This window comes from Malus sylvestris, chromosome 11 (genome assembly GCF_916048215.2).
Source record: "Malus sylvestris chromosome 11, drMalSylv7.2, whole genome shotgun sequence".
Taxonomy (NCBI): domain Eukaryota; kingdom Viridiplantae; phylum Streptophyta; class Magnoliopsida; order Rosales; family Rosaceae; genus Malus; species Malus sylvestris.
Window position 1 is genome coordinate 3,465,915 of NC_062270.1, and position 24,046 is coordinate 3,489,960.

Below are 24,046 nucleotides of genomic sequence, written 5' to 3' on the forward strand. Positions count from 1 at the left end.
TCACGGTACACATGTTATATAAATTTTATAGTTATGTTAACTTCTGCAATTCTTGAAGAAGAGAAGAAGAACCCGCAGGGATTGCAAGTACTTAGCTAATTACACTTACCCCGCGTTTCGATGAGGAAATTTAAGGGTCATAATTTTTATTCCAAAGTCATATCTTTATTTATTTTTTCATCTGTACAAAATTATAAGTATGAAGTTACACCACCAACACTCCAAACAACCAAATTAGATACTCATGCACCACGAACAAACGCCAACCCCCTGTTAAACTTAAGCAACCGCACACCGTGAACCAAAATAGATAGGAACTTCATACTCAGAGATGCACCACGAAAATATGGAATAGCATCGTATTCAAGTGCCAGAACCTGATAGTTTCATTTGAACATAAGTTTCGGTGTCTTTAAAAATAGAAATACCCTGATTAATTAATATAACAAGTAGAGATGTCAAAACAGATTAGAAACACGGAATCATCAGTAAGTAGGAAAAGAATTAAATAGTAGGGAGGACAGGAAAGAGTAGATACAAAAACAACAGAAAGTTGACCAGCTTGGAGACCAGTGATGAGATGGGGAAGTAGCAGATTTCGTGGGATGCTGCCATGAAAATAGAGTTTGGAGGACAGGAAAGAGTAGATACAAAACAACAGAAAGTTGACCAGCTTGGAGACCAGTGATGAGATGGGGAAGTAGCAGATTTCGTGGGATGCTGCCATGAAAATAGAGTTTGGAATCGATTCATCTCTCAGCGAATAGAGCACGATCAAGTACATACAGATTGTCCATCTCAGCAATGCAATTAAAAAAAATGCAGCACATAAGAACAAAATTTCACTTGCAAATTGTAATTTGGATTCCTTGAGAAGGCAAATTTCAATAGAAAATCATCCATAAATGCTGCTAGTATACGAAAGAACGTCATATATCGCTCTAACCAGCCTCTAGAGACCAGTGCCATTGTCTCTAAACTTTAATCTCTAGCAGCCTCCCACACTCTTACTGCAAATGCAAGTTCACATGCCAAGTTTAATAACTAAAGGAAAGCAGAAACAGTAGGAACACAAATCGGCTTGATTTAAACAAGGTATCACTAAATCCCTATAAAACATGACAAGCAAAGAGACAGGCACATGTTATGAACATTTGCTCAAATATTTCAGACTGTATATACCAACCCGTGCTGATCATTAGACTTCTAGTAATATTCAATTCGTGATGCTTGTCATGTCGTGGCCAACAACGATGTTCTAGCGTGCCATGATGCAAGGGCTACCGTGTCAAGATAAGCCATGACAAGCCATGCCTAGCATGCAATATGCATGCCATGACATGTCATCACATGCCCACAACAATATTTTGGCATGCCACGATGCGAGGGTTAGTGTGTCAAGACAAGTAATGACATGCATCTTTTATTTGCAGGTGTTCTTACCGGTAAGTGTTAGGGAATGCCTTAGGTTAGTGCCAGGTGTCATTAGTAGAGTAGAGAATATGGAGTTAGTTATAAGGTGGTTGTATTTATATATAAGTAAGGGATGTAAACAGATTGATATAGATGTGGAAAATACATAATATTCTTTTAGTCTCTCTCTACTTCCTCTCTCTACATTTTCTCTCTGTACATTCCTTCATTACTATTGACATGGTATCTTCGTCGGCAAAGGGTAACACCGTCGTCGGTTCCTGATCCCTGTGCTTCCGCTCGTCTTGTTAGTGCTTTGTTCTTGGTAATAGTTGCTCTCGTTCCGTCGAGGATCTCAATCGGTGGCTGAAACCTTAGAAAATTTGGGGCTTTTTCGTCTGTCAGTTGGTGATTGTTCTTCTTGAAATTCCTTCGTTAATTGTTGCTGTCGTGTGTTTCTTGAAGGCATTGTGGTGTAGTTTTATCGTCATTTTGTCTCGCTCATTTGCGATTGTTGCTGAAGTTGAATTGTCGAGATTTTCTTGATATTATCTCGATTGGAGATTATTGCGTTGCTTGATCTGGTTTCTTGATGTGCCTATTGCTTGCATATGTATTGTTGTTCGTCTGTGGAGAATCCTGTTGAAAAGTTGTGTGTTTTGGTTGTTTTCTGAGTCTTGAAGATACGTTGATCTTTTACAGTTCTCATCATGGTTACAGTTGCTCAATTAGCACTTACTCAATCACCAATTTCTTCGTTGATTCCTAGTATTGGTAACAATGTCACTGTTAAATTGGATGATTCCAATTATATTACCTGGAATTTTCAAATGGGACTTTTATTAGAGGGAAATGGAATTCTTGGTTTTGTGGATGGATCCATTCCTTGCCCAGATAAATATCATGATTCTGATTCTGAGGACGAAACTGTTACTAATCCACACCATATTACTGATGATTACAAAGTATGGAAGATTCATGATAAAGCTCTCATGACTCTCATCACTGCTACATTGTCCACTGCTGCTCTGTCATGTGTTATTGGTTGTCAAAGTTCACAGGAAATGTGGAATAATCTGAGGGAAAGGTTTTCTAACATGACTAGAACCAGTATTGTTCAAATGAAGATTGATCTGCAGAACATAAAGAAGGGGTCAGAGTCTATTGATTTGTATCTGCAGCGAATCAAGGACTGTAGGGATCAACTTGCTGCTGTTGGAGTGCTTATTTCCGATGAGGATATTGTAATTGTTGCTCTTAAATGTCTTCCCCATGAGTTTAATACTATCAAGGCAGTTATAAGGGGCAGAGAGAATCTTGTGTCTTTAAAAGAATTGTGATCCCAATTGAAAGCTGAAGAGGCTACTTTGGACGAAGTTATTAAACAGGCTCCTATAATGTCTGCTATGTATGCTTCTAATTCAGTCTATGATGTTGGGGGATCATTTGGTGGTGCAGCACATAGTGCATCTCAGCATTCTTTCAATGGTTCACATTTTCCGATCTCTTCAACGCCAGTGCTTCAACAAATGCCATTTCCTAATCAAATGTTCCAGATGAATAGTCCTCTTGCTTTTGTATCTCAGGGTGGTTCAGGGACTTATAAGAATTTCAGGGGGAATAACTTCAAACCAAAGGGGAAAGGCAAGAAATTTTATAATAATTTTCAGCAACATCAACAAACTGGTGCTTCATTTCCACAACAATCTTCATCAAATAATTTTCAGGGCTCTTCTTTTCAGTCTCTCCATTCTCCTATGCCTACTGAGCAAGTGTATCAACCTTTGCAAATTTGTCAAATATGTAATAGGAAAGGTCATAGTGCTCTTCATTGTTTTCAAAAAGGGTGTCAAATTTGCAATCGGAAAGGGCATACTGCTGTAACTTGTTTTGATCGAAATAGCGGTTCTTCTTCAATGGTGCCTCCCCAGTTTTATTCATCATCACAAGGGTTCTCTCCACAGCAATTTCAACCCTCTCAACAGGCTACTTTTCCTGCACAATTTCCACCTGCCCATATGGTTTATCCACCTCAGTTTCATCCTGCAATGATAAGCTCTCAAAATCATTCTCCGGTTGCTATGACTGCGAGGTCTACTTCTTCTCCCTTTGCACCACAGCAAGAGTATTGGTTACTTGACTCAGGGGCCACACATCACATGACTTCTGATTTGTCTAACATTCAAATGGCTGCTCCTTACTCATCATCTGATACTGTCACTGGTGCTAATGGAGAAGGTTTACATATTGCTCATATTGGACATTCTAATCTTCCATTACAGTCTCATAATCTTTGTTTAAAATCTATCTTACATGTACCTCAATTATCACAACATTTATTGTCCATGCATCAACTGTGCAAGGATAATAATTGTAGGTGTATTGTTGATGAGTCTTCTGTGTGCATACAGGACAAGGTCATTAAGGAAGTTCTGTATCGAGGATTGAGTAACAATGCTGTCTATCCTTTACCAGTAATGAAGTCTTCTCATGTTTCTCCCGCAGCATATATTAGACAAAGAATAAATTTTGCAATCTGGCATTGCAGATTGGGTCATCCTGCTAATTCAGTAGTCCAGGCAGCTCTTTCTAAGGCAGATATTCCTTTTACGTGTCTCAATTCTTCCCATACTTGTAAAGCTTGTTTACAAGGCAAATTTGCCAATCTACCTTTTCCTTCTTTGGCTTCCAAGTCTGTAATTCCTTTTGAAGTCATTCACACTGATGTTTGGGGTCCGTCACCTAGTTTGTCTATTGAAGGATATCGGTATTATGTGTCCTTTATTAATGAATGTACAAGGTACACATGGATATGTCCTATCATGAATAAAGCTGCTGTTTTTGGTCTGTTTGTCCAATTTCAAGCTTTTGTGCAAAATTTCTTTAATGTTCATATCAGAATATTGCAAAGTGATGGTGGTGGAGAGTATATTAGGATTAATTTTTAGAATTTTCTTAAGGACAAGGGTATTTTGCATCATAAGTCTTGCCCTTACACTCCTCAACAAAATGGGCTAGTAGAGAGAAAAAATCGGCATATTACCGAGACAGCTATCACTCTTCTTCAACAAGCTTGTCTTCCTCCTAAGTTTTGGTACCATGTATGTGCCACAGCAGTATATCTTATTAATCGAATGCCTACACCTGTCTTGTCTATGAAGTCACCTTTTGAAGTGTTATATCATTCTTCACCCAAACTCGATCACTTGAAGATTTTTGGTTGTGCTTGTTATCCATCATTGAGGCCTTATATATCTCATAAGCTTGCACCAAAGACCAGTGAATGCATATTTTTGGGATATGCTGCTCAGTATAAAGGGTTTATCTGTTTTAATCCTAAAGACAATAAACTCATTGTCTCTCGACATGTTCTATTTGATGAAAGTCATTTTCCTGCAACTTATATGGCTAGTCATTTTGACTCTGGTTCCAAGGTGGCTTCCATATCTTCCACCGTACACTCCAATACTTTTCATCATCCTCCTTTAGCATCTATACCGTTTCCCCAAGTGTTCTCCAGGGATTCAAGTTCTCAGCATAATCCTCCAGTATGTTCTTCAGCACCAAGTGAGTTTGTTTCTTCTGGTACCATTCCCTCACTACCAGGGGATATTTCAATGGATCACATGTTCGGTACAGCTATTTCTGGTCAAGTCATGTCTGAGTTACATCCTGTTACTCATATGTCTCAAGTTTCTGAGTTGCAACAAGTTTCTATTGCTACTGTTAACTCTCATCCTATGCAGACTCGATCCAAGTCGAGCATTTTTAAGAAAAACAGGCATTTTCTGTTGAAGTTCAATCTGGTGATCAAGAACATCAGTCCTACTCTGCAACATGTAAATTGTCAGAGTGGCGAGGTGCAATGCAAGAAGAAATGGATGCTCTTCAACAGAAAACTTGGACCTTGGTTCCCCTTCCCCCAGATAAGAACTTGGTTGGGTGTAAGTGGATTTATAAGATAAAAAAAAACATCATGATGGTACTGTTGCTAGGTACAAAGCCAGGTTAGTGGCTAAGGGGTTTTCACAAGAAGCTGGCTTAGATTATTATGAGACTTTTAGTCCTGTGGTTAAACCTACCACAGTGAGACTTCTCATTTCTTTAGCTGCTTCTAATGGCTGGAAACTCAAACAATTGGATGTAAAAAATGTTTTTTTACATGGCTTTCTTGACGAGGAAGTCTATATGGCTCAACCTCAGGGTTTTGTAGATCCTCTTCACCCAACACATGTGTGTAAACTCCAAAGATCTCTATATGGGTTGAAGCAGGCTCCCCAAGCCTGGAATGAGCGTTTTACCAAATTTCTTCTCACTTTGGGCTTCAAATCATCTTATGCTGATCCATCCTTATTTGTCAAGTATGAGAATCAATCTATTGTTGTTCTTTTGTTGTATGTGGACGACATTATTCTTATAGGCAATAATGTTGCTGAGGTTCAAAGTGTGATACAACAGTTGACTGTAGAGTTTGATATGAAAGATCTTGGTCTTCTGCATTATTTTCTTGGTTTACAGATTGAGTATCGTTCCAGTGGTATTTTTGTTCATCAATCCAAGTATATCACGGATTTGTTACACAAGGCAGACATGTTCCATTGCAAGCCATGCATTACTCCATGCCATCCTAATCACAAGCTGTTGAATCATGGCAGTACCTCATTCTCAGATCCTTTCAAATATCGGAGTATCGTTAGGGCTCTTCAATATCTAACCTTTACTCGACCTGACATAGCCTATTCAGTGAATCAGGTTTGTCAGTTTATGCATGCTCCTCTTGAAGATCATTTCATTGTTGTTAAACGGATCTTAAGATATCTCCGTGGCACTATGCATCTTGGTATCAATTTTACACATGGATCTCTTGATATTAAAGCATATACTGACGCTGATTGGGTTGGAGACCCCAATGACCGACGATCCACAACTGGTTTTGTTGTGTTTTTGGGTTCTAATCCTATTTCTTGGAGTTCCAAGAAACAACATACAGCTCGTCTACTGAAGCCGAATATCGTGCTATGGCCACCACTACTGCTGAAATAGTATGGATTCAACAACTGTTACTGGATTTGCATATTTCATGTCAATCTGTACCACTCCTTCATTGTGATAATCTTTCTGCTATGGCATTGGCTACTAATCCTATACTTCATTCCAAAGCCAAACACATCGAGATAGATTGCCATTTTGTTCGTGAAAGAGTTCAACAAGGGACAATCATGCTTCAGTTTGTCTCTACCACAAAACAGTGTGCTGATGTGCTAACCAAAGATTTATGTTCATCTCAGTTTTAGGTTCACTGTTCCAATCTTATGTTGGGTTCTTCCCTTCATAAGATTGAGGGGGAATGTTAGGGAATGCCTTAGGTTAGTGCCAGGTGTCATTAGTAGAGTAGAGAATATGGAGTTAGTTATAAGGTGGTTGTATTTATATATAAGTAAGGGATGTAAACAGATTGATATAGAGTTAGTTATAAGGTGGTTGTATTTATATATAAGTAAGGGATGTAAACAGATTGATATAGATGTGGAAAATACATAATATTCTTTTACTCTCTCTCTACTTCCTTTCTCTACATTTTCTCTCTGTACATTCCTTCATTACTGTTGACAGTAAGAACATGTTCAATATTTTCTTCATTCATTATGTGGTTTTCTAACACCAAAGCTTCGTATAAATAGAAATCTATGGTGCGAAAAGGATTCCAAAGTTTCTTTTTGCAGCTTCGGTGATAGTTCAGCAGCTGAACAGTTACTTCCAGTCACGTATGAAACTATCAAGTGAGATAAGCACCGAACTTTCTAACATATATTTCAATCACTTCAGCTGTAATAATTTGCTCTACAAAAATGAGGCATTGAACTTTGCTACCGGTTCTGCAATGGCAAAGCACTCCAATAAATTAACTTTATACGAAAATTAACTAACAAGGACTTGGCCATGCGTAGTTCTACTTACCAAATGACTGGAAAATTTGTAGTAGTTCGTATAACTTTAGAGATATGAAACCCAAATCGCACGCCTTTGTGCAGTCAAACTGAAAGTCTGCATGAAGTTCGCAGCCTGAGCAGTGTGAAGGAAGTAATATCAATTAGAAATAAGTATAAATCCAATGCACACAATCCAAAAGTGAGAAAAAAAAAAAACTTACCAATTGGCATGCAAGGTTGAAGAAATCTCGCAATCATAAGCAAGACTTCTTCGAGAAAAAATTTCAACTGCGAAGACCATTCTCTATAGAATCGGCACTGTTCTTTGGCATCAGGGACATTCTACAGACAAACTTTAACAGCCTATAAAATGTGGTAACACCAAACAGATCACATTCCTCTTTTCATCTTTCTACCACATTTTAGTTTTATTCTTTTTTTACACTTTTGTTTCGACCAAGGTCTAAAATATCGATGATATCGGAAATATCGGTAGTCCAAAAACACGAAAATTTCGATGGAAATATCGGGATATTATCGATATCGATAAAAATTGAATAAAAACCACGGAAATTGTAAGAAAAACTTGGAAATTTGAATTGAAACTTTGCAGGATGTTTATTTAGTCAATTATCTATTAGTTTATCATAAAAAATTGGAAGGAAATGCATTACAAGATGGATTTAACCGATTTAAGTTGATTATATAGATAGCTGGCAAACATTATGAGTGTAGAAAATATGTAGTAATTAATGAAAGAAGTTTAAACACACCATAATCATTTATATATAATGAATTAGTACAATATTTTACACTTTATACATTGCATGGTAAGATACATGAGTGACTTAGTACCACATAGAGTTCCTATGAGGTTCAAAATTTTCACTATCTTCATCATCTCTATGTGTAGAGTAAGTGTATTGTGAAGAGTAGTCATCAAATGATAAATCCCCAAAATAGTTTTGCATGTAATTGTTAACATGTCACCCATATGGATCCGAGATTGGTTGACGTTGTCCATAAGCAAAATCATTTGAAGATTGAGTCTCAGATTCTTTCCATGAGTCGCTCGATTCCATCCCAACAGGAATGGGATATGAAGGGTAGAGAAATGGTTGGTTATGAGTATAACCATGGTTACTACTTCCCACTCCAACAGAGTTCGAAGTTATAGATAACGAGTCATCTTCTTGACTTGACAAAGTCCCCTTGCCTCTTTCTCTACAAGTATAGTCCTTCCCTATGGCACCAATTCCTAGTCTTGCCCTCCTACTGCCATGGTCCTCATCCTGTGTTGCATGCGTGAAGTTTGCCTCACCAGTGAAGGGGCTCATAAATCTGGGAGGTGGTCCAACATAGTTTCCATATCCACAACTACCTCCAACTCCATTATATCCTTCATCATTCCCACCTCCGGTGGTAGGTGAGTTTCCTGATCTTGTACTAGAGTTATCATTAGTATCAGCAGGATCTTATGGTTGTGTAGGATTGGAAGAATGTGGAATTCCAGTGTTTCTTGGTCTTGGGCGCAAAAGTTCTTCCAAAGAGTTAGCGCTGCTAGATCCCACCTTCTCCTCTAATACGTTTTCTACACTTATCCCTTCATTACGTGCTTCTTCAGCAACTCTTAGAGCTGGGTTGCCTTCATCATCATCTAAATGAAGAGGTCTAATCCATTGATAAAGTTGGTTACCCTCTGTATCATCATCTTCAGTAACAATATCAAACACATCTAGTGGGTGACCACGGTCAACATGATCTATTTCTGCTTCCTTATCTCGAATTTAAAGCTTCATGTTGTAGTAGCAATAAACTAATTTTTCCAACCTACTATGAGCCAACCTATTTCTTTGCTTTGTGTGTATGAGTGCAAATGTACTCCAATTTCTTTCACAAGCAGATGAGGAAGTTGTTTGTGATAATACTTTGATTGCTAACTTTCTCACAGTTGGTGCATCAGTCTCATACATGATCCACCATTCAGCTATAATGAAAAACAATGTTGATAAGCCTAATAACTCCAACAAATTCTATTATAAACTGATAGTGAAATATGTTTACACTGACTATGAGACATTTTTGTTTGAGCAGCAACTGATGTTAGTTCTCCAAAAGTTCTTCTTGCATCTTTAAACCATGTTAGCTGAATTCAACAAATCGTGTTAGTTTAATCCAACAATGTAATTATTATAATTTAAGTAATTATGTACCTCATTTCCAAATTGGCCAACTGCTGGTGATGCAAGGTCTAATTTAGAGTATACATTATGTACAACACGTATAAGGGTACCATCATCTCCAACACCAGGTCTGTATTGGTATCGAGGATTCAAATAATATGTTGTTCAAAGAAACACCTACTCTAATAAGAGAAATAATACTTATGCAACTAAAGAAATGAATTGCAAATTATGACATAATTTATACCTGCTACATGCAAATCGTGGTATAATGTTTTATATCATCGGTCATTAATTATCTTTATGATCCACCTTGCACCATGTTTTCTTTCCAAGTCATCCTTCATTACACGCATCAACTCATATATTGCCCCCATAGTAGGATACACTTCTGTATCAATGATCCGTAAAACTTTGTAAAGAGGTTCAAACATTTGGCACACATGTTCTGATTAAGTCCAAAAAGCATGATCAAGTACTATACTTTCCACCATACGACCTGCATTTGAGCGGCTGAAATTGTGGTTGGCCCAATTGTCAGTGGTGAATAGTTGCTTCAACCTTGCTTTCTTCTTAAGTAGGTTGTCTAAAACAATATAGTTGGTGGCGAATCGAGTGGTAGCTGGACGAATAATTTCTCCTTTGCAAAATTCACACATCTTTGCCAACAACCAACCGTGATTGTAAATATAATTTGTGATCGTTCTAGCTCTTTTTGCGATAGTAGAAATATTCTCTTTCTTCCCCATTGCCTCAAACATGAGATCAATACAATGTGTTGCACATGATGTCCAAAACACATTATGATGCTTCATTAACTTTTTTCCAGCTTTGACAAATGCAGAACCATTGTCGGTTACAACTTGGACAACATTATGCTCTCCCACCTCCATGATTACATCCCTCAATAATTTGTAAATATACTTGTAGTTCTTTATATGGTCTGAAGCATCTGTTGATGAAGCATTACGTGCTGACTGTTTGGAGGCACATAATGTTTGTTTCAATTATCTCCCCGTCTCAACAGATGCTTCAGACCATATAAAGAACTACAAGTATATTTACAAATTATTGAGGGATGTAATCATGGAGGTGGGAGAGCATAATGTTGTCCAAGTTGTGACCGACAACGGTTCTGCATTTGTCAAAGCTGGAAAAAAGTTAATGAAGCATCATAATGTGTTTTGGACATCATGTGCAGCACATTGTATTGATCTCATGTTTGAGGCAATGGGGGAGAAAGAGAATATTTCTACTGTCGCAAAAAGAGCTAGAACGATCACAAATTATATTTACAATCATGGTTGGTTGTTGGCAAAGATGTGTGAATTTTGCAAAGGAGAAATTATTCGTCCAGCTACCACTCGATTCGCCACCAACTATATTGCATTAGACAACCTACTTAAGAAGAAAGCAAGGTTGAAGTAACTATTCACTAGTGACGATTGGGCCAACCACAATTTCAGCCGCTCAAATTCAGGTCGTATGGTGGAAAGTATAGTACTTGATCATGCTTTTTGGACTTAATCAGAACATGTGTGCCAAATGTTTGAACCTCTTTACAAAGTTTTACGGATCGTTGATACAGAAGTGTATCCTACTATGGGGGCAATATATGAGTTGATGCGTGTAGTGAAGGATGACTTGGAAAGAAAACATGGTGCAAGGTGGGTCATAAAGATAATTAATGACCGATGATATAAAACATTATACCACGATTTGCATGTAGCAGGTATAAATTATGTCATAATTTGCAATTCATTTCTTTAGTTGCATAAGTATTATTTCTCTTATTAGAGTAGGTGTTTCTTTGAACAACATATTATTTGAATCCTCGATACCAATACAGACCCGGTGTTGGAGATGATGGTACCCTTATACGTGTTGTACATAATGTATACTCTAAATTAGACCCTGCATCACCAGCAGTTGGCCAATTTGGAAATGAGGTACATAATTACTTAAATTATAATAATTACATTGTTAGATTAAACTAACACGATTTGTTGAATTCAGCTAACATGGTTTAAAGATGCAGAAGAACTTTTGGAGAACTAACATCAGTTGCTGCTCGAACAAAAATGTCTCATAGTCAGTGTAAACATATTTCACTATCAGTTTATAATAGAATTTGTTGGAGTTATTAGGCTTATCAACATTGTTTTTCATTATAGCTGAATGGTGGATCATGTATGAGACTGATGCACCAACTGTGAGAAAGTTAGCAATCAAAGTATTATCACAAACAGCTTCCTCATCTGCTTGTGAAAGAAATTGGAGTACATTTGCACTCATACACACAAAACAAAGAAATAGGTGGGCTCATAGTAGGTTGGAAAAATTAGTTTATTGCTACTACAACATGAAGCTTTAAATGCGAGATAAGGAAGCAGAAATAGATCATGTCGACCGTGGTGACCCACTAGATGTGTTTGATATTGTTACTGAAGATGATGATACAGAGGGTAACCAACTTTATCAATGGATTAGACCTCTTCATTTAGATGATGATGAAGGCAACCCAGCTCTAAGAGTTGCTGAAGAAGCACGTAATGAAGGGATAAATGTAGAAAGCGTATTAGAGGAGAAGGTGGGATCTAGCAGTGATAACTCTTTGGAAGAACTTTTGCGCCCAAGACCAAGAAACACTGGAATTCCACCTTCTTCCAATCCTACACAACCACAAGATCCTGCTGATACTAATGATAGCTCTAGTACAAGATCAGGAGACTCACCTACCACCGGAGGTGGGAATGATGAAGGATATAATGGAGCTGGAGGTAGTGGTGGATATGGAAAATATGTTGGACCACCTCCCGGATTTATGAGCCCCTTCACTGGTGAGGCAAACTTCACGCATGCAACACAGGATAAGGACCATGGCAGTAGGAGGGCAGGACTAGGAATTGGTGCCATAGGGAAGAACTATACTCGTAGAGAAAGAGGCAAGGGGACTTTGTCAAGTCAAGAAGATGACTCGTTATCTATAACTTCGAACTCTGTTGGAGTGGGAAGTAGTAACCATGGTTATACTCATAACCAACCATTTCCCTACCCTTCATAACCCATTCCTGTTGGGATGGAATCGAGCAACTCATGGAAAGAATCTGAGACTCAATCTTCAAATGATTTTGCTTATGGACAACGTCAACCAATCTCGGATCCATATAGGTGGCATGTTAACAATTACATGCAAAACTATTTTGGGGATTTATCATTTGATGACTACTCTTCACAATACACTTACTCTACACATAGAGATGATGAAGATAGTGAAAATTTTGAACCTCATAGGAACTCTATGTGGTACTAAGTCACTCATGTATCTTACCATGCAATGTATAAAGTGTAAAATATTGTACTAATTCATTATATATAAATGATTATGGTGTGTTTAAACTTCTTTCATTAATTACTACAAATTTTCTACACTAACAATGTTTGACAGCTCTCTATATAATCAACTTAAATCGGTTAAATCCATCATGCAATGCATTTCCTTCCAATTTTTTATGATAAACTAATAGATAATTGACTAAATAAACATCCTGCAAAGTTTCAATACAAATTTCCAAGTTTTTCTTATAATTTCCGTGGTTTTTATTCAATTTTTATATAATATCCCGATATTTCCATAGAAATTTCCGTGTTTTTGAACTACCGATATTTCCGATACCATCGATATTTTAGATCTTGGTCTTAACATATTCTGTGAACGAAAGATATGATACGATGTAGGACTACCTTCGACAGCAAAGCTTCCATCTTTTCTTTCAAATCCAAATAGGCGTACTGTGCTTTCTCGTAAAACCTACATTTGTGGACTGCTGAGGGAACAAATGTTTTGATTTCAGTCATGTCTTCTACAGTGTAAACTTGCATCAGCCCGTCTCAAGATATTTAGACAACAAAACTGTGACCACGTCTAATAATAAATGGAGAATAATCATAACCAAATCTCAAAATACCTGAGCATCCAAGATGCTTTCCAGTGCAGATATTTGAGCCTCAGAATCCATGGCGGACAAGGCACTAGAAAATTAGAAATTAGAAAGGATCTCCTGAATATTTTGCATAACAGATTGTAGAATTTCACTAGCTATGAAGCACCAATATCTGACCGTTTCTTATGACAGGGGATTCTGTCATCCCAAAAATCTTTGGCCGGTTCGCAGATTGGTGATAAAAATCCTTCAAAAACAAGAAATTAGTCACTAAATGTACTTGAATACAATTTTTTTACGTATGTTGAAAATTGATGATCTCCTACTCATTAGTGAGTAAGCGATCAACATTGTGTACGTACATGTGTGTATGTGCTTAAAATAGCTTCAATGGTGTTTCGCAGCACAATGCAGATGCTCAACTTGGCACACGGTCCGCTAAACTACCTTCATTATTTTCGTATAGGATGATTGCCAGTAGCGCGATGACATTCGTCAAAGATTATCAAGCTAAACATTTCTAAGTTGAAGAAAGCATTCCTCATGACATCCAAGAGAACCTGTGGTGTCATGACCAGTATCTGCAGCATAAGAAGAAAATAAATCAGTGATTAGTTCTAAATCTCGGAAATAGTTTGTACAAAAAAAGCTGATTAAGCATCGATTAATGATTACTTGAAAACCGAAGAAAATTAAACTTACATCATGTCCGGCACAATCCCATTCGTTGTTGGCCATTTAACATTTTGAGGAAGTTGGGATTATGCCTTGTATAAGGCTGCCATGGAATCTAGAAAATTCATATTATGTAATGCAAATTAAATAATTTAGAATAAGCCAGAAGTGATACAGAAAAGCCAGAAATTATATAAACTTATACAAACTTAATGATTTCGTCTGAAGGGTGACACGCCTCAACCCAGATATCAAAATGATATCTGGATGGCACGTGTTGGCCGACACTCGAGAGTGACAAAAGCCATAATTATATGAATATGCAGGAACATAAGAAAACATGTAATCGAGAAGTTGCGTGAAAAACAACAATCATAAAGAATATACAAACGCTAATGAAATAGCAATGATAAAACATTAGTCATAATATAAGGATAATATCCAACTGTTAACAATCTGAAAGAAAGGATGCATGAATATGTTGAGAGCATACAACTAAACAAGAGTGTTAGTGAAATGAAAGACATTAAGTTACAATTATACATAAAAATGTCATATGTTGAGAGGAGAACACAAGATCACTGGAAGGGAAATGTCTCAATGCTCGAGTCGTATTCCTCTTCACTAGGTCTTGAAGGGGGCACAAAGTTTATAATAATAGTAATAATAAGAAAACCATTTTATATCTGAACATACTAACCCCACCATTTTGAAAACAATATAATACTACATAATAGGTTTTTCCGAAACTGTAACATTCCCTGCAGCACAATTTCCTTGTTAATTGTGAAATCTTTTGTCCTTCTAAACTTTGTTTTTGGTTTTTTCTCATAATCATGAATACTCGTGGTGGGAATGTACCTCGTGGTGGTAATATACCTCATTGTCCTCGTACTGATGTTTTAAGTGGAATTCATCAATTGGTTGTCGCTCTGCAACATGCATTCCCTAGGAATAGCGAGCAAAGCCGCACTTATGTGGAAATTGCCTTAAGTCATAGGTGCATATGAGGAGGCCAAGGAATGGCTTGAAAATGTTGAAGATATTTTTGAATGTATAGATTGCCCTGCAGAGAAACGGGCGAAGACCATAGGGTATTTTCTTATGGGTGGTGCAAAAATTTGGTGGGAGTCTACGAAACGATCTCAACCGCCTAATCGGCCAATGACATGAAGTACTTTTCGAAGAATCTTTTCATATTATTTTATGAGTCCTCAGTATAAAGCAAGTAAGAGACGAGAATTCTATGTGCACTGCCAGGGCAACATGTCGGTAACAAAACTTGATTGTACTTTTAGACGATTGGCGAGACACGTTCCCTCTGTTTATGAGCACCCACAAGAGATGATGAACCAACTTGATATTGCTCTAGATGATGACATCCGCAACTTTATGTTAGCACATGAGTATAATTCTTATGAGAGTATGATCAGAGCAGCTTTGAGAATGGAGCGGTCACTTTTGAATTGCAGCAGTCATAATTTGACTCGAAATCAGTTTACTCGGGGTCAAGGTTTTTTATCTCGAAGCACCAGGGAGTCTTCATGTTCTTCTACTATCGGCCCTAGACACTCACTATCATTCAAACGTCACGGTTAGGGTTTGGGATCTTCTAGTGAAGGATCGGGTAATAAGGTGTCGAGATAGTTTTTTAGTCATTTCACACCAGCCGCTCTGATTTGTATGCGTTCTGGCAGACGTCATCGAGGAAATTATGCTGCATGGAGTGACAAGTGCTTTAGGTGTGGAGGCGCTAGACATTATGCCGTGATTGTTCTACTGGTCAACCTACCGAAGGTATTGCATCTAATTCAGTTTATGGAGGAAGTGGTAGCTCGGGTACTTAGAATCAGAGTCAAGGACAACATCAGAATTCAGAAAATGCGTTGGCACAAAGTTTAGTCAATTCGTATTAAAATATTATTAATTTTTTTTTTATAAAATAAAAAAAATTGTTTTAATTTCGGATAGGATTTTTAATTAATCTTGTCACGTTACATGTCATTATCCGAAAGTACTACTTTGTGGATAGATTTCCGATAAGATTTTCAAACAATCCCAACGTGTCACGTGTCACTATCTGTTTACAATAATTTAGTCAAAATTTCGATAAGATTTTCAACCAATCACGTAATGCCACGTGGCATTATCCAAAACCTCATTCTTTCTTTTTTTGTCCATATAAACCCTACATCCATTCTTATTCATACACCAATCTCAAACAAGCTTAAAATCTTCTTCATTGTTTTTAAATCTTGAGTTCTTACGATGTCTTCTTCAAAGAGATTGTATGAAATCGATGAGCAACAGAAAAAATTGTTTGCAGAACAAGAAGAATTGTTCAATCTCGAGGAAGGTGGAGATGAGGCTTTCACAATGGAAGAGGATGAGGATGATGAACATAGAAGGCAAAAAGCCTCACATTCCCGTCGTGTCATGGAAGTTGTGGGTCAGATATCCAAACCCAAACGTGCGGCAAACTTTGATAGAAAGATGGAAAGACGAGGTAAAGATCTCTTGGAAGATTATTTTATCCCCAACAGTTTATTCCCTGATCATACTTTTAGACGTCGTTTTAGAATGCAACGAAGTTTGTTCGACAAAATCATGATTGTTATTTGCAACCATGATCCATACTTTGTGCAAAAAAATGATGCTTATCATGTTCTAGGTTTTCTTCCTGAACAAAAAATTAATGATGCTTTGCGAATTCTTGCATAGGAAGCATCTGCAAGTCAAGTGGATGAGATAGCGAGGATGGGAAAATCAATTGTTATGGAGTCCCTGATAAGGTTTTGCTCCGCAATTGAAGCCCTCTACAACAATGAGTACATCCAGAAACCCACGACAATGGACCTACGAAGGTTTTTGACGAAGGGTAAGATACGAGGCTTTCCTGACATGATTTGAAGCATCGACTGTACGCACTGGACCTGGAAAAACTATTCAAGTGCGTGGAAATGAGCTTATGGCGATAGAAAAGGAGCCAAAAGTATCATTTTGGAAGCGGTGGCTTCATTTGATACATGGATTTGGCATGCTTTTTTTGGTGTCCCAGAAGCTCAAAATGACCTTAATGTCATTGCCCAATCTCTAATGTTTGATGAGGTGCTACAAGGATAAGCACCGAGAGTCACATATTAGGTCAACGGTCATAAATACGAAGGAGCATACTACCTAGCAGACGACATTTACCTAAGATGGACAATGTTTGTCAAAATAGTGCCACATCCACAAAGTGAAAAAGAAAAACACTTCATAAAATGTCAAGATAGGTGTAGGAAGGAGCTTGCAGGATATCAAAACAACGCTCCAAGCTTACAGGATACTGAAACATTCTAGCAGCAGCTTTGACAATCGCCCAACGAGATTGCAGGATACCAAAACAACGCTCCACATCCTTCCTACACCCCTCTTAACATTTTGCGAAGTGTTTTTCTTTTTCACTTTATGGATGTGGCATTGTTTTGACAAACGTTGTCCACCTTGGGTAAATGTCGTCTGCTAAGTAACATGCTCCTTCGTATTTATGGTCATTGACCCAATATGTAACTCTCGGTGCTTTTCCTTACAGCACATCGTCGAACACTGGAGATTGGGTAAAGACATTGAGGTCATTTTGAGTTCCCAACACACCAAAAAAAGCATGCCAAATCCATTTATCAAATGAAGCCACCGCTTCCAAAACGATACTTTTGGCCCATTTTCTGTGGCCATAAGCTCCTTGCCACACACTTGGACAGTTTTTCCAAGTCCAGTGCATACAGTCGATACTTCCAATGATGCCAGGAAAGCCTCGCATCTCACCCTTCTTCAAAAGCCTTCGCATGTCTATTATTGTGAGTTTTCGGAGGTACTCATTGATGTAAAGAGCTTTGATTGTGAAGCAAAACCTCATAAATGACTCCAGAACAGTTGATTTTCCCATTCTCGTTATTGCATCCACTTGATCTGCAGATGCTCCATATGCAAGCATTTGCAAGGTAGCAATAATTTTTTGCTCAGAAAGAAGACCTAGAACATGAAAAGCCTCTTTTTTTTTTTTGCACAAAGTATGGATCATGGTTGCAATTAGCAATCATGATTTTGTTGAACAAATTTCGTTACATTCTAAAACGACGTCTAAAAATATGATCAGTGAATAAACTATTGGGGATAAAATAGTCTTCCAAGAGATCTTTATCTCGTCTTTCCCTATTTCTATCCAAGTTTGCGGTACGTCTGGGTTTGGATATCTGACCCATAACTTCCATGACACGATAGGAATGTGAGGCTCTCTGCCTTCTATGTTCATCATTCACATCCTCTTACATTGCGAAAGCCTCATCTCTACCTTCCTCGAGATTGAACAATTTTTCCTGTTCTGCCAACAATTTTTTCTGTTTCTCATCGATTTCATACAATCTCCTTAAAGAAGACATTGTAAGAATTCAAGATTTAAAAACGATGAAGAATGATTATGAGCTAGTTTGAGTTTGGTGTATGAATTAGGATGAATGTAAGGTTTATATAGACAAAAAAAGAAATGATGAGATTCTAGATAATGTCATGTGGCACTACGTAATTGGTTGAAAATTTTATTGAAATCTTGACTAAATTATTGTAAACAGATAGTGACACGTGACGTGTCAAAATTGGTTGAAAATCTTATTGGAAATCTATCCACAAAATAGTACTTTGGGATAATGACATGTGGCGTAACAAGATTGGTTAAAAATTCTATCCGAAATTAAAACTATTTTTTTTATTATTTTATAAAAAAATAATAATAATATTTTAATACAAATTGACTAGACTTTGTGTCAGCGCATTTTTTAGGAGTGGAGATACATTTGACCAATTATTGTTCATTAGGGTCAATTAGTATTTATTTGAGTGGATTAAATGAGTTAGGCGCCAACGCATTTTTAGGGATGGACTTGCTCTTAGGGGTGCGTTTGGTACGCAGACGGAACGGAACGGAACGGGACGGGACGGGACGGGACGGGACGGGACGGAACGAAGGTGTAATTTTTGAAAAAGACATGGGGTATATTTGTCTTAAAATGGTAAAACAGTGTGTTCCACAGACGTGGAACAAACCCGTTCTAGGGGGAGGAGGTGGGACGCAAAAACACCCAAAATCTGTCCCGTGGAACAACCCGTTCCACCCATTTTTGGCGCACCAAATGCGGGACGGAACGCCTCGTCCCGTTCCGTCCAGTCCCGTCCCACGTACCAAACGCACCCTAGGAGAACGAGCAGTGGACTGGACAACTCCTGCCTCAAAAAATTTGGATGGTAATTTCCTATTCGCTTGCAATGTTCTTGACAAGGGCCTTGTAAAGGGACTAGGATTCTTTACCCTCCTTTTTCCATCCGCTTCCCTCATTTCCTCTCACATTCTCTATTTTGTCTTTCTCTTTCAATATAAAATTAATATAAGATATTTACATGGCTTAACCGTGACCGTCCAAATAGGAGATTAGAGAAGGAAAGGAAAAAAAAAAGGGAGAGAATCCTATTCCCTTGTAAAGAGATATATGCAGACATCTTTGTCCGCACAAAATTCTAGTTGACCTCCACTTGACAAGGCCTCCCTGTGGACCAAAAATCCTACCTTCTCGTAATTGAAATATCACTCCACTCCTCTATACAAACAAACCCGCTATTGATTTCTCAGAAAAATATAACAAAAATTGCTGAGTGAAAACATGCTTCCAGGAAAATCAAAATTTTGGACTGATCAAATAAAAATAATAATAAATATAATAAAAACATGATACTTACTTGGGGAAGACGACGGTTAGTTTGGAATCGCGTTGCTCTCTCAGGAACATACATATGATCATATGGCAGAAGGACATTGTGGCAGTGTACTAGGAACTGATGATCAGTTGTCTCATCTGTTATCATTCCTTCCCGGACTTCTGTTAATCCATTACGCACAACATTGGGGAAGAACACATAGTTCATGATAATGTAAGGATTTGGATTTTCAGTTCCATCAATGGTAGGAAGTTTAAGCGAGAGAGATGGAGAAACAAAGAGCGAGAGAGGGTAAGCCGAAGAAGAAGATAGAGAGCTTTGCTTGGGGTGCCCATCTGAAGAAGGAAAGCTCAAATTTATAGGGCCTAGCTAGGGTAAATGTTAATTGAGTTCACGAAAGTCACAGTGCTCTAAATTTCTGCTGTTTGGATTTTCTCCTTCTTATGTACAAAGCTCAACGAAAGCATGGTTAAATGACTTAGATCATTCTCTAACACAACTTATAAATGCTCCAAGTCATTCGGCCATAGCCGTTGGATTACAAAAATCCAACTTCAACTACCCTTCAAACTTGGCCGTGGCCGTTGGATTACAAATAGCCATTGGAATCTTTAGCCTTTGTAAGCTGAGTGATATCATTTCCTTTTTTATTCCTTTGTTTTGTTGCTGTTAGTTTCATGCATGGTGCATCAATCACTTCATCTTCATGCATTCTTTCTTTACTCGGGCCTTGTTTTTTTCCATAGCACTGTGACTCTCGTGAAAACTCAAGTAACATTCAAGTAAGGATAATGTTAGGAGACCAAATTACTAAATCATATTTTATAAATTAAATGATATGGACATTAATGATTGAATTATCACTTAAAGTTGATTAATGTACTTATTTTCTATCGATGACACATTATTTGCTTTGCAAATTTAATCTCTAGCATTATCCTTAGATAATTAACTGTTCACACAGACTTTGGAAAATCTGCCACAAAAAGTAAAAATATTTGGTTTTGAAGGACAAAGTAAATTTTGGATCCACTTTTTCCATGAAAAAAAGCCAAACCTGAAGATTCTCTGCAATCTTTTCTCTGATTTCTTGCACGATGCATCGATCACTTCATGCATGCTTTCTCTTTATACATTTCAGGCCTTGTTTTTTCCATAGCACTGTGACTCGTGAAAACTCATCCGACATTCAACTCTCTCTTTCCAATTCCACGTCATTTAGGACTATTGCGGTAATCAGTTTATATGGAAAATGACCATTTCTGGATCTCTTTCTCCTAATTCATCAAATCAGAAGATTCGGATCATTAAAATTTGATGCAACGACTATAAACATGGACCCACTTAGTTATAATAACTTTTGTCGTTTGATCAAATTTCAATAGTCCGGATTCCCTGATTTGATGGATTAGGAGAAAAAGATCTAGAGATGATCCATTTCCCAGTTTATATATGCAATAAAATGACCATGTGGCACTATATCTAGATAGACATGGTGTTGAATTTTTACATGTGCATTTCGGGTTCGAAACTCATGTCTTTCTTCTTCTTTTTTCCTTCGACAAAGAGACTAATTTATACAAAATTCATCTAAATTATAGAATACTTAAGCCTTGTTGCTATAAGAAAGTAATTAAGAAACTAATTTATACAAAATTCATCTAAATTATAGAATACTTAAGCCTTGTTGCTATAAGAAAGTAATTACTCAATCGAGCTGTAGTTACAAAAACTATTTTTACCTAATTATTCTTAATCGTTTTATTTAAAAGATATTACATTACTTTTGTCGAACAAGATCCATTTTTATCGACCTGGATTCTACCCATGTTACATTACCTTTATAGAGAAACTTCAACTTTCCCTAATTTCCACGTTTTTAAGTCAATTTATTTTCGTAGGAGATGCATTAACTGTATAATCAAATGAAAAAATAATAAAAATAAAATCAATTCATACCAACCTGTTTCCAAAAGAAGAAAAAAAAAACAAAGAAAAATCTTACAAGATGTCCCTATGATGTTACAAAATCCTCCAACAACCTTTAGCAGAGACACAGGCATCCTCTAAATACTCAAAACTATAATTAGCTTAACATAACTCAAGACCAACACTCTAAGGTGACAAACCCGAAATCAAAACCTTTCGGCCAATCTGGCAGTAACTGCTCTTAATTTCGAATACACTTTTCCGGCAGGGGACCCTAAGATAAGGCTGCAAAGTGAATCCCTTGCAACTTTAATATTTGCAAACGAACCCAGTATGTGAATCTTGGTGTCAGCAATCACAATCCTCGTCTTTGTAGCATTCTCGATTGCAAACTTTGTTTTACCGCCCTTACCGGACAGTCTTCCTATAGCACGAGACAAGTGCTCCCCACGAAGGGTTTTAACGTCCTTGATCTCAAACGACTCTACATACAGCTCATCCATTCGCAAAAGGGCAATGGCGTCTATAACATCAAAGCCCAGCATGAAAGCCTGAACAAAATCTGCACACTTCTGTAGATTACTTACTTCAGGTGTGTCGGCTCTAGTCTTTAATTCAACTTTGCGACCCTTGAGATTCATACGAATGTCTATCTTCATCTGCTCATAAATTGGTGTGTATATGTCCATCCAAGCTTTCTTGAGGGGCGAATAACGATGTGGCGGAACAGAGACTTTCCGGAACTGGACTTGTCCATCTGACATCTCATGAGCCTTCAAAGGCGCAAACAATGGCTTGGGTGGTAAAGTCACGGCCGCTGAATTTGGTGCATATGGACCTGCTTCAACTTCCATGGCTGTAAGAGCTCCGTTGGACTGCATTTTTACCTCCGCTCACTACGACCCTTCAAAGATTAATCAAAATTTGATCAAGGGATTAATACAGCAGCACAAAATCAGATATTCATACAAACCCCGTTTACAAACCAAAACAAACATCTATTACAATAAACCTCTACTCTAATAAGCTCTATATGCCACTTAGTACTGCGGTCTAGTGGAATTCCTCTTCACTCGTAAGGGATAGGTCTTAGGTTCGGTCATAAAGAAGCAACTTTTCCGTGGCTCACCCACAAGCTCTATATATCAATGAAATTATAAATATACGAGACATTCTATAACGCAAAATAGCCTTATCTAGTGGACTACAACAGTTATTCTCACAACCACCACCATGGAAACATTCCGGGGCCTAAGATGCAATCATGAACCTACGATTTCACAACTGCTTCAATTAATCCACTTCCAAATTTACGTAACAAATGTAAAAAATTAAATTAAAATTCGTATATAAGGCGATTAAATATTCCCAATTTCATCATTAGGTGCCTGAAAAAATTATTATCGAGCACGAAAGAAGAACAGGCATCCAAATTGACACAGACCCAAATAAGAAAAAACAAACAAAGACACAGATATAAACCGATTTTTCAACATACCCACAAGATCTTAGATTATGCATGGTCTAATTCGATTGCGATTAAGAAATGATACAGAAAAGACTGGACCTTTATGATAAAAGAGAAAGTACCTGGACCGGGATGTAAGTAGAATTTGAGCTTCTTCTTCTCTCTTCCTCTGCGTCTTCGTCGATATGAGAGAGCAGAGAGAGAGGCTCGAAAGAGAAAGAGGAAGAGAGAAGGATTAACTAGGGTTTTGATTTTATATGAAGTAGGTGTTTTGGGTATGGATTGGGCCTTATGTGTTCTTATAAAAATATTTAACAGGCTAGTCCACTTGCAACTCTCCTATGGGCTTTTACTATCATTGAACTGTTATTTATTTATTTTGACAAACGATAGTGTTATTGAGTTGAGTAAATTGTAGCTATGGTTCCTTAACTTTAACTCAATTGGAGCAATGGTCCCTCAACTAAAAATCCATTACCTTTGGTCCCTCAACTTATCAAAACGTGCAGCTATGGTCTCTCAACTAAAAATCCATTACCATTGGTCCCTGAACTTTAATTCAAGTGGAGAAATTGTCCTTTAACTTTAATCCAATTGTAGCAATGGTCCTTACAATATAACTCGTTTTGACAAATTTTTTGACATAGTTGACGAAAAGAACCATAATTATACACTTTGATGAGTTGAGGGACCCTAATTATATAAATGGTCATTCCAACATAGCTTATTTTGACAAAATTTTGACAAAATTGATGA

The 24,046-nt window shown here is 37.5% G+C and overlaps 2 protein-coding genes across 30 annotated transcripts; both read right to left on the minus strand.

The window, feature by feature from the left end:
• Positions 1-6,879: 6,879 nt before the first annotated feature.
• On the minus strand, positions 6,880-20,397 carry LOC126589349 (endoribonuclease Dicer homolog 3a-like). Of its 29 annotated transcripts, none has more exons than XR_007611812.1 (8): positions 19,915-20,396; positions 14,173-14,260; positions 13,833-14,051; positions 13,648-13,717; positions 13,495-13,558; positions 7,565-13,350; positions 7,372-7,476; positions 6,880-7,289 (listed from the first exon to the last, which is right to left on the minus strand). XR_007611812.1 is itself a non-coding variant. In XM_050254617.1 (5 exons), exons 2-5 carry the CDS (start codon positions 13,960-13,962, stop codon positions 7,255-7,257), a joined length of 255 nt encoding a protein of 84 aa, XP_050110574.1. In that variant the 5' UTR covers positions 13,963-14,051; positions 19,915-20,392; the 3' UTR covers positions 6,880-7,254. The 29 variants fall into 29 exon arrangements, 1 of the variants encoding a protein (XP_050110574.1); XR_007611810.1 differs by having other exon boundaries at positions 7,565-13,353; XR_007611809.1 differs by having other exon boundaries at positions 7,565-13,386.
• Positions 20,398-21,827: 1,430 nt separating this feature from the next.
• Positions 21,828-23,550, minus strand: LOC126589348 (uncharacterized). The gene is made up of 2 exons (XM_050254616.1): positions 23,413-23,550; positions 21,828-22,726 (listed from the first exon to the last, which is right to left on the minus strand). The coding sequence occupies exon 2, from the start codon at positions 22,701-22,703 to the stop codon at positions 22,029-22,031; it is 675 nt and encodes a 224-aa protein (XP_050110573.1). The 5' UTR covers positions 22,704-22,726; positions 23,413-23,550; the 3' UTR covers positions 21,828-22,028.
• Between the last annotated feature and the right edge of the window lie 496 nt (positions 23,551-24,046).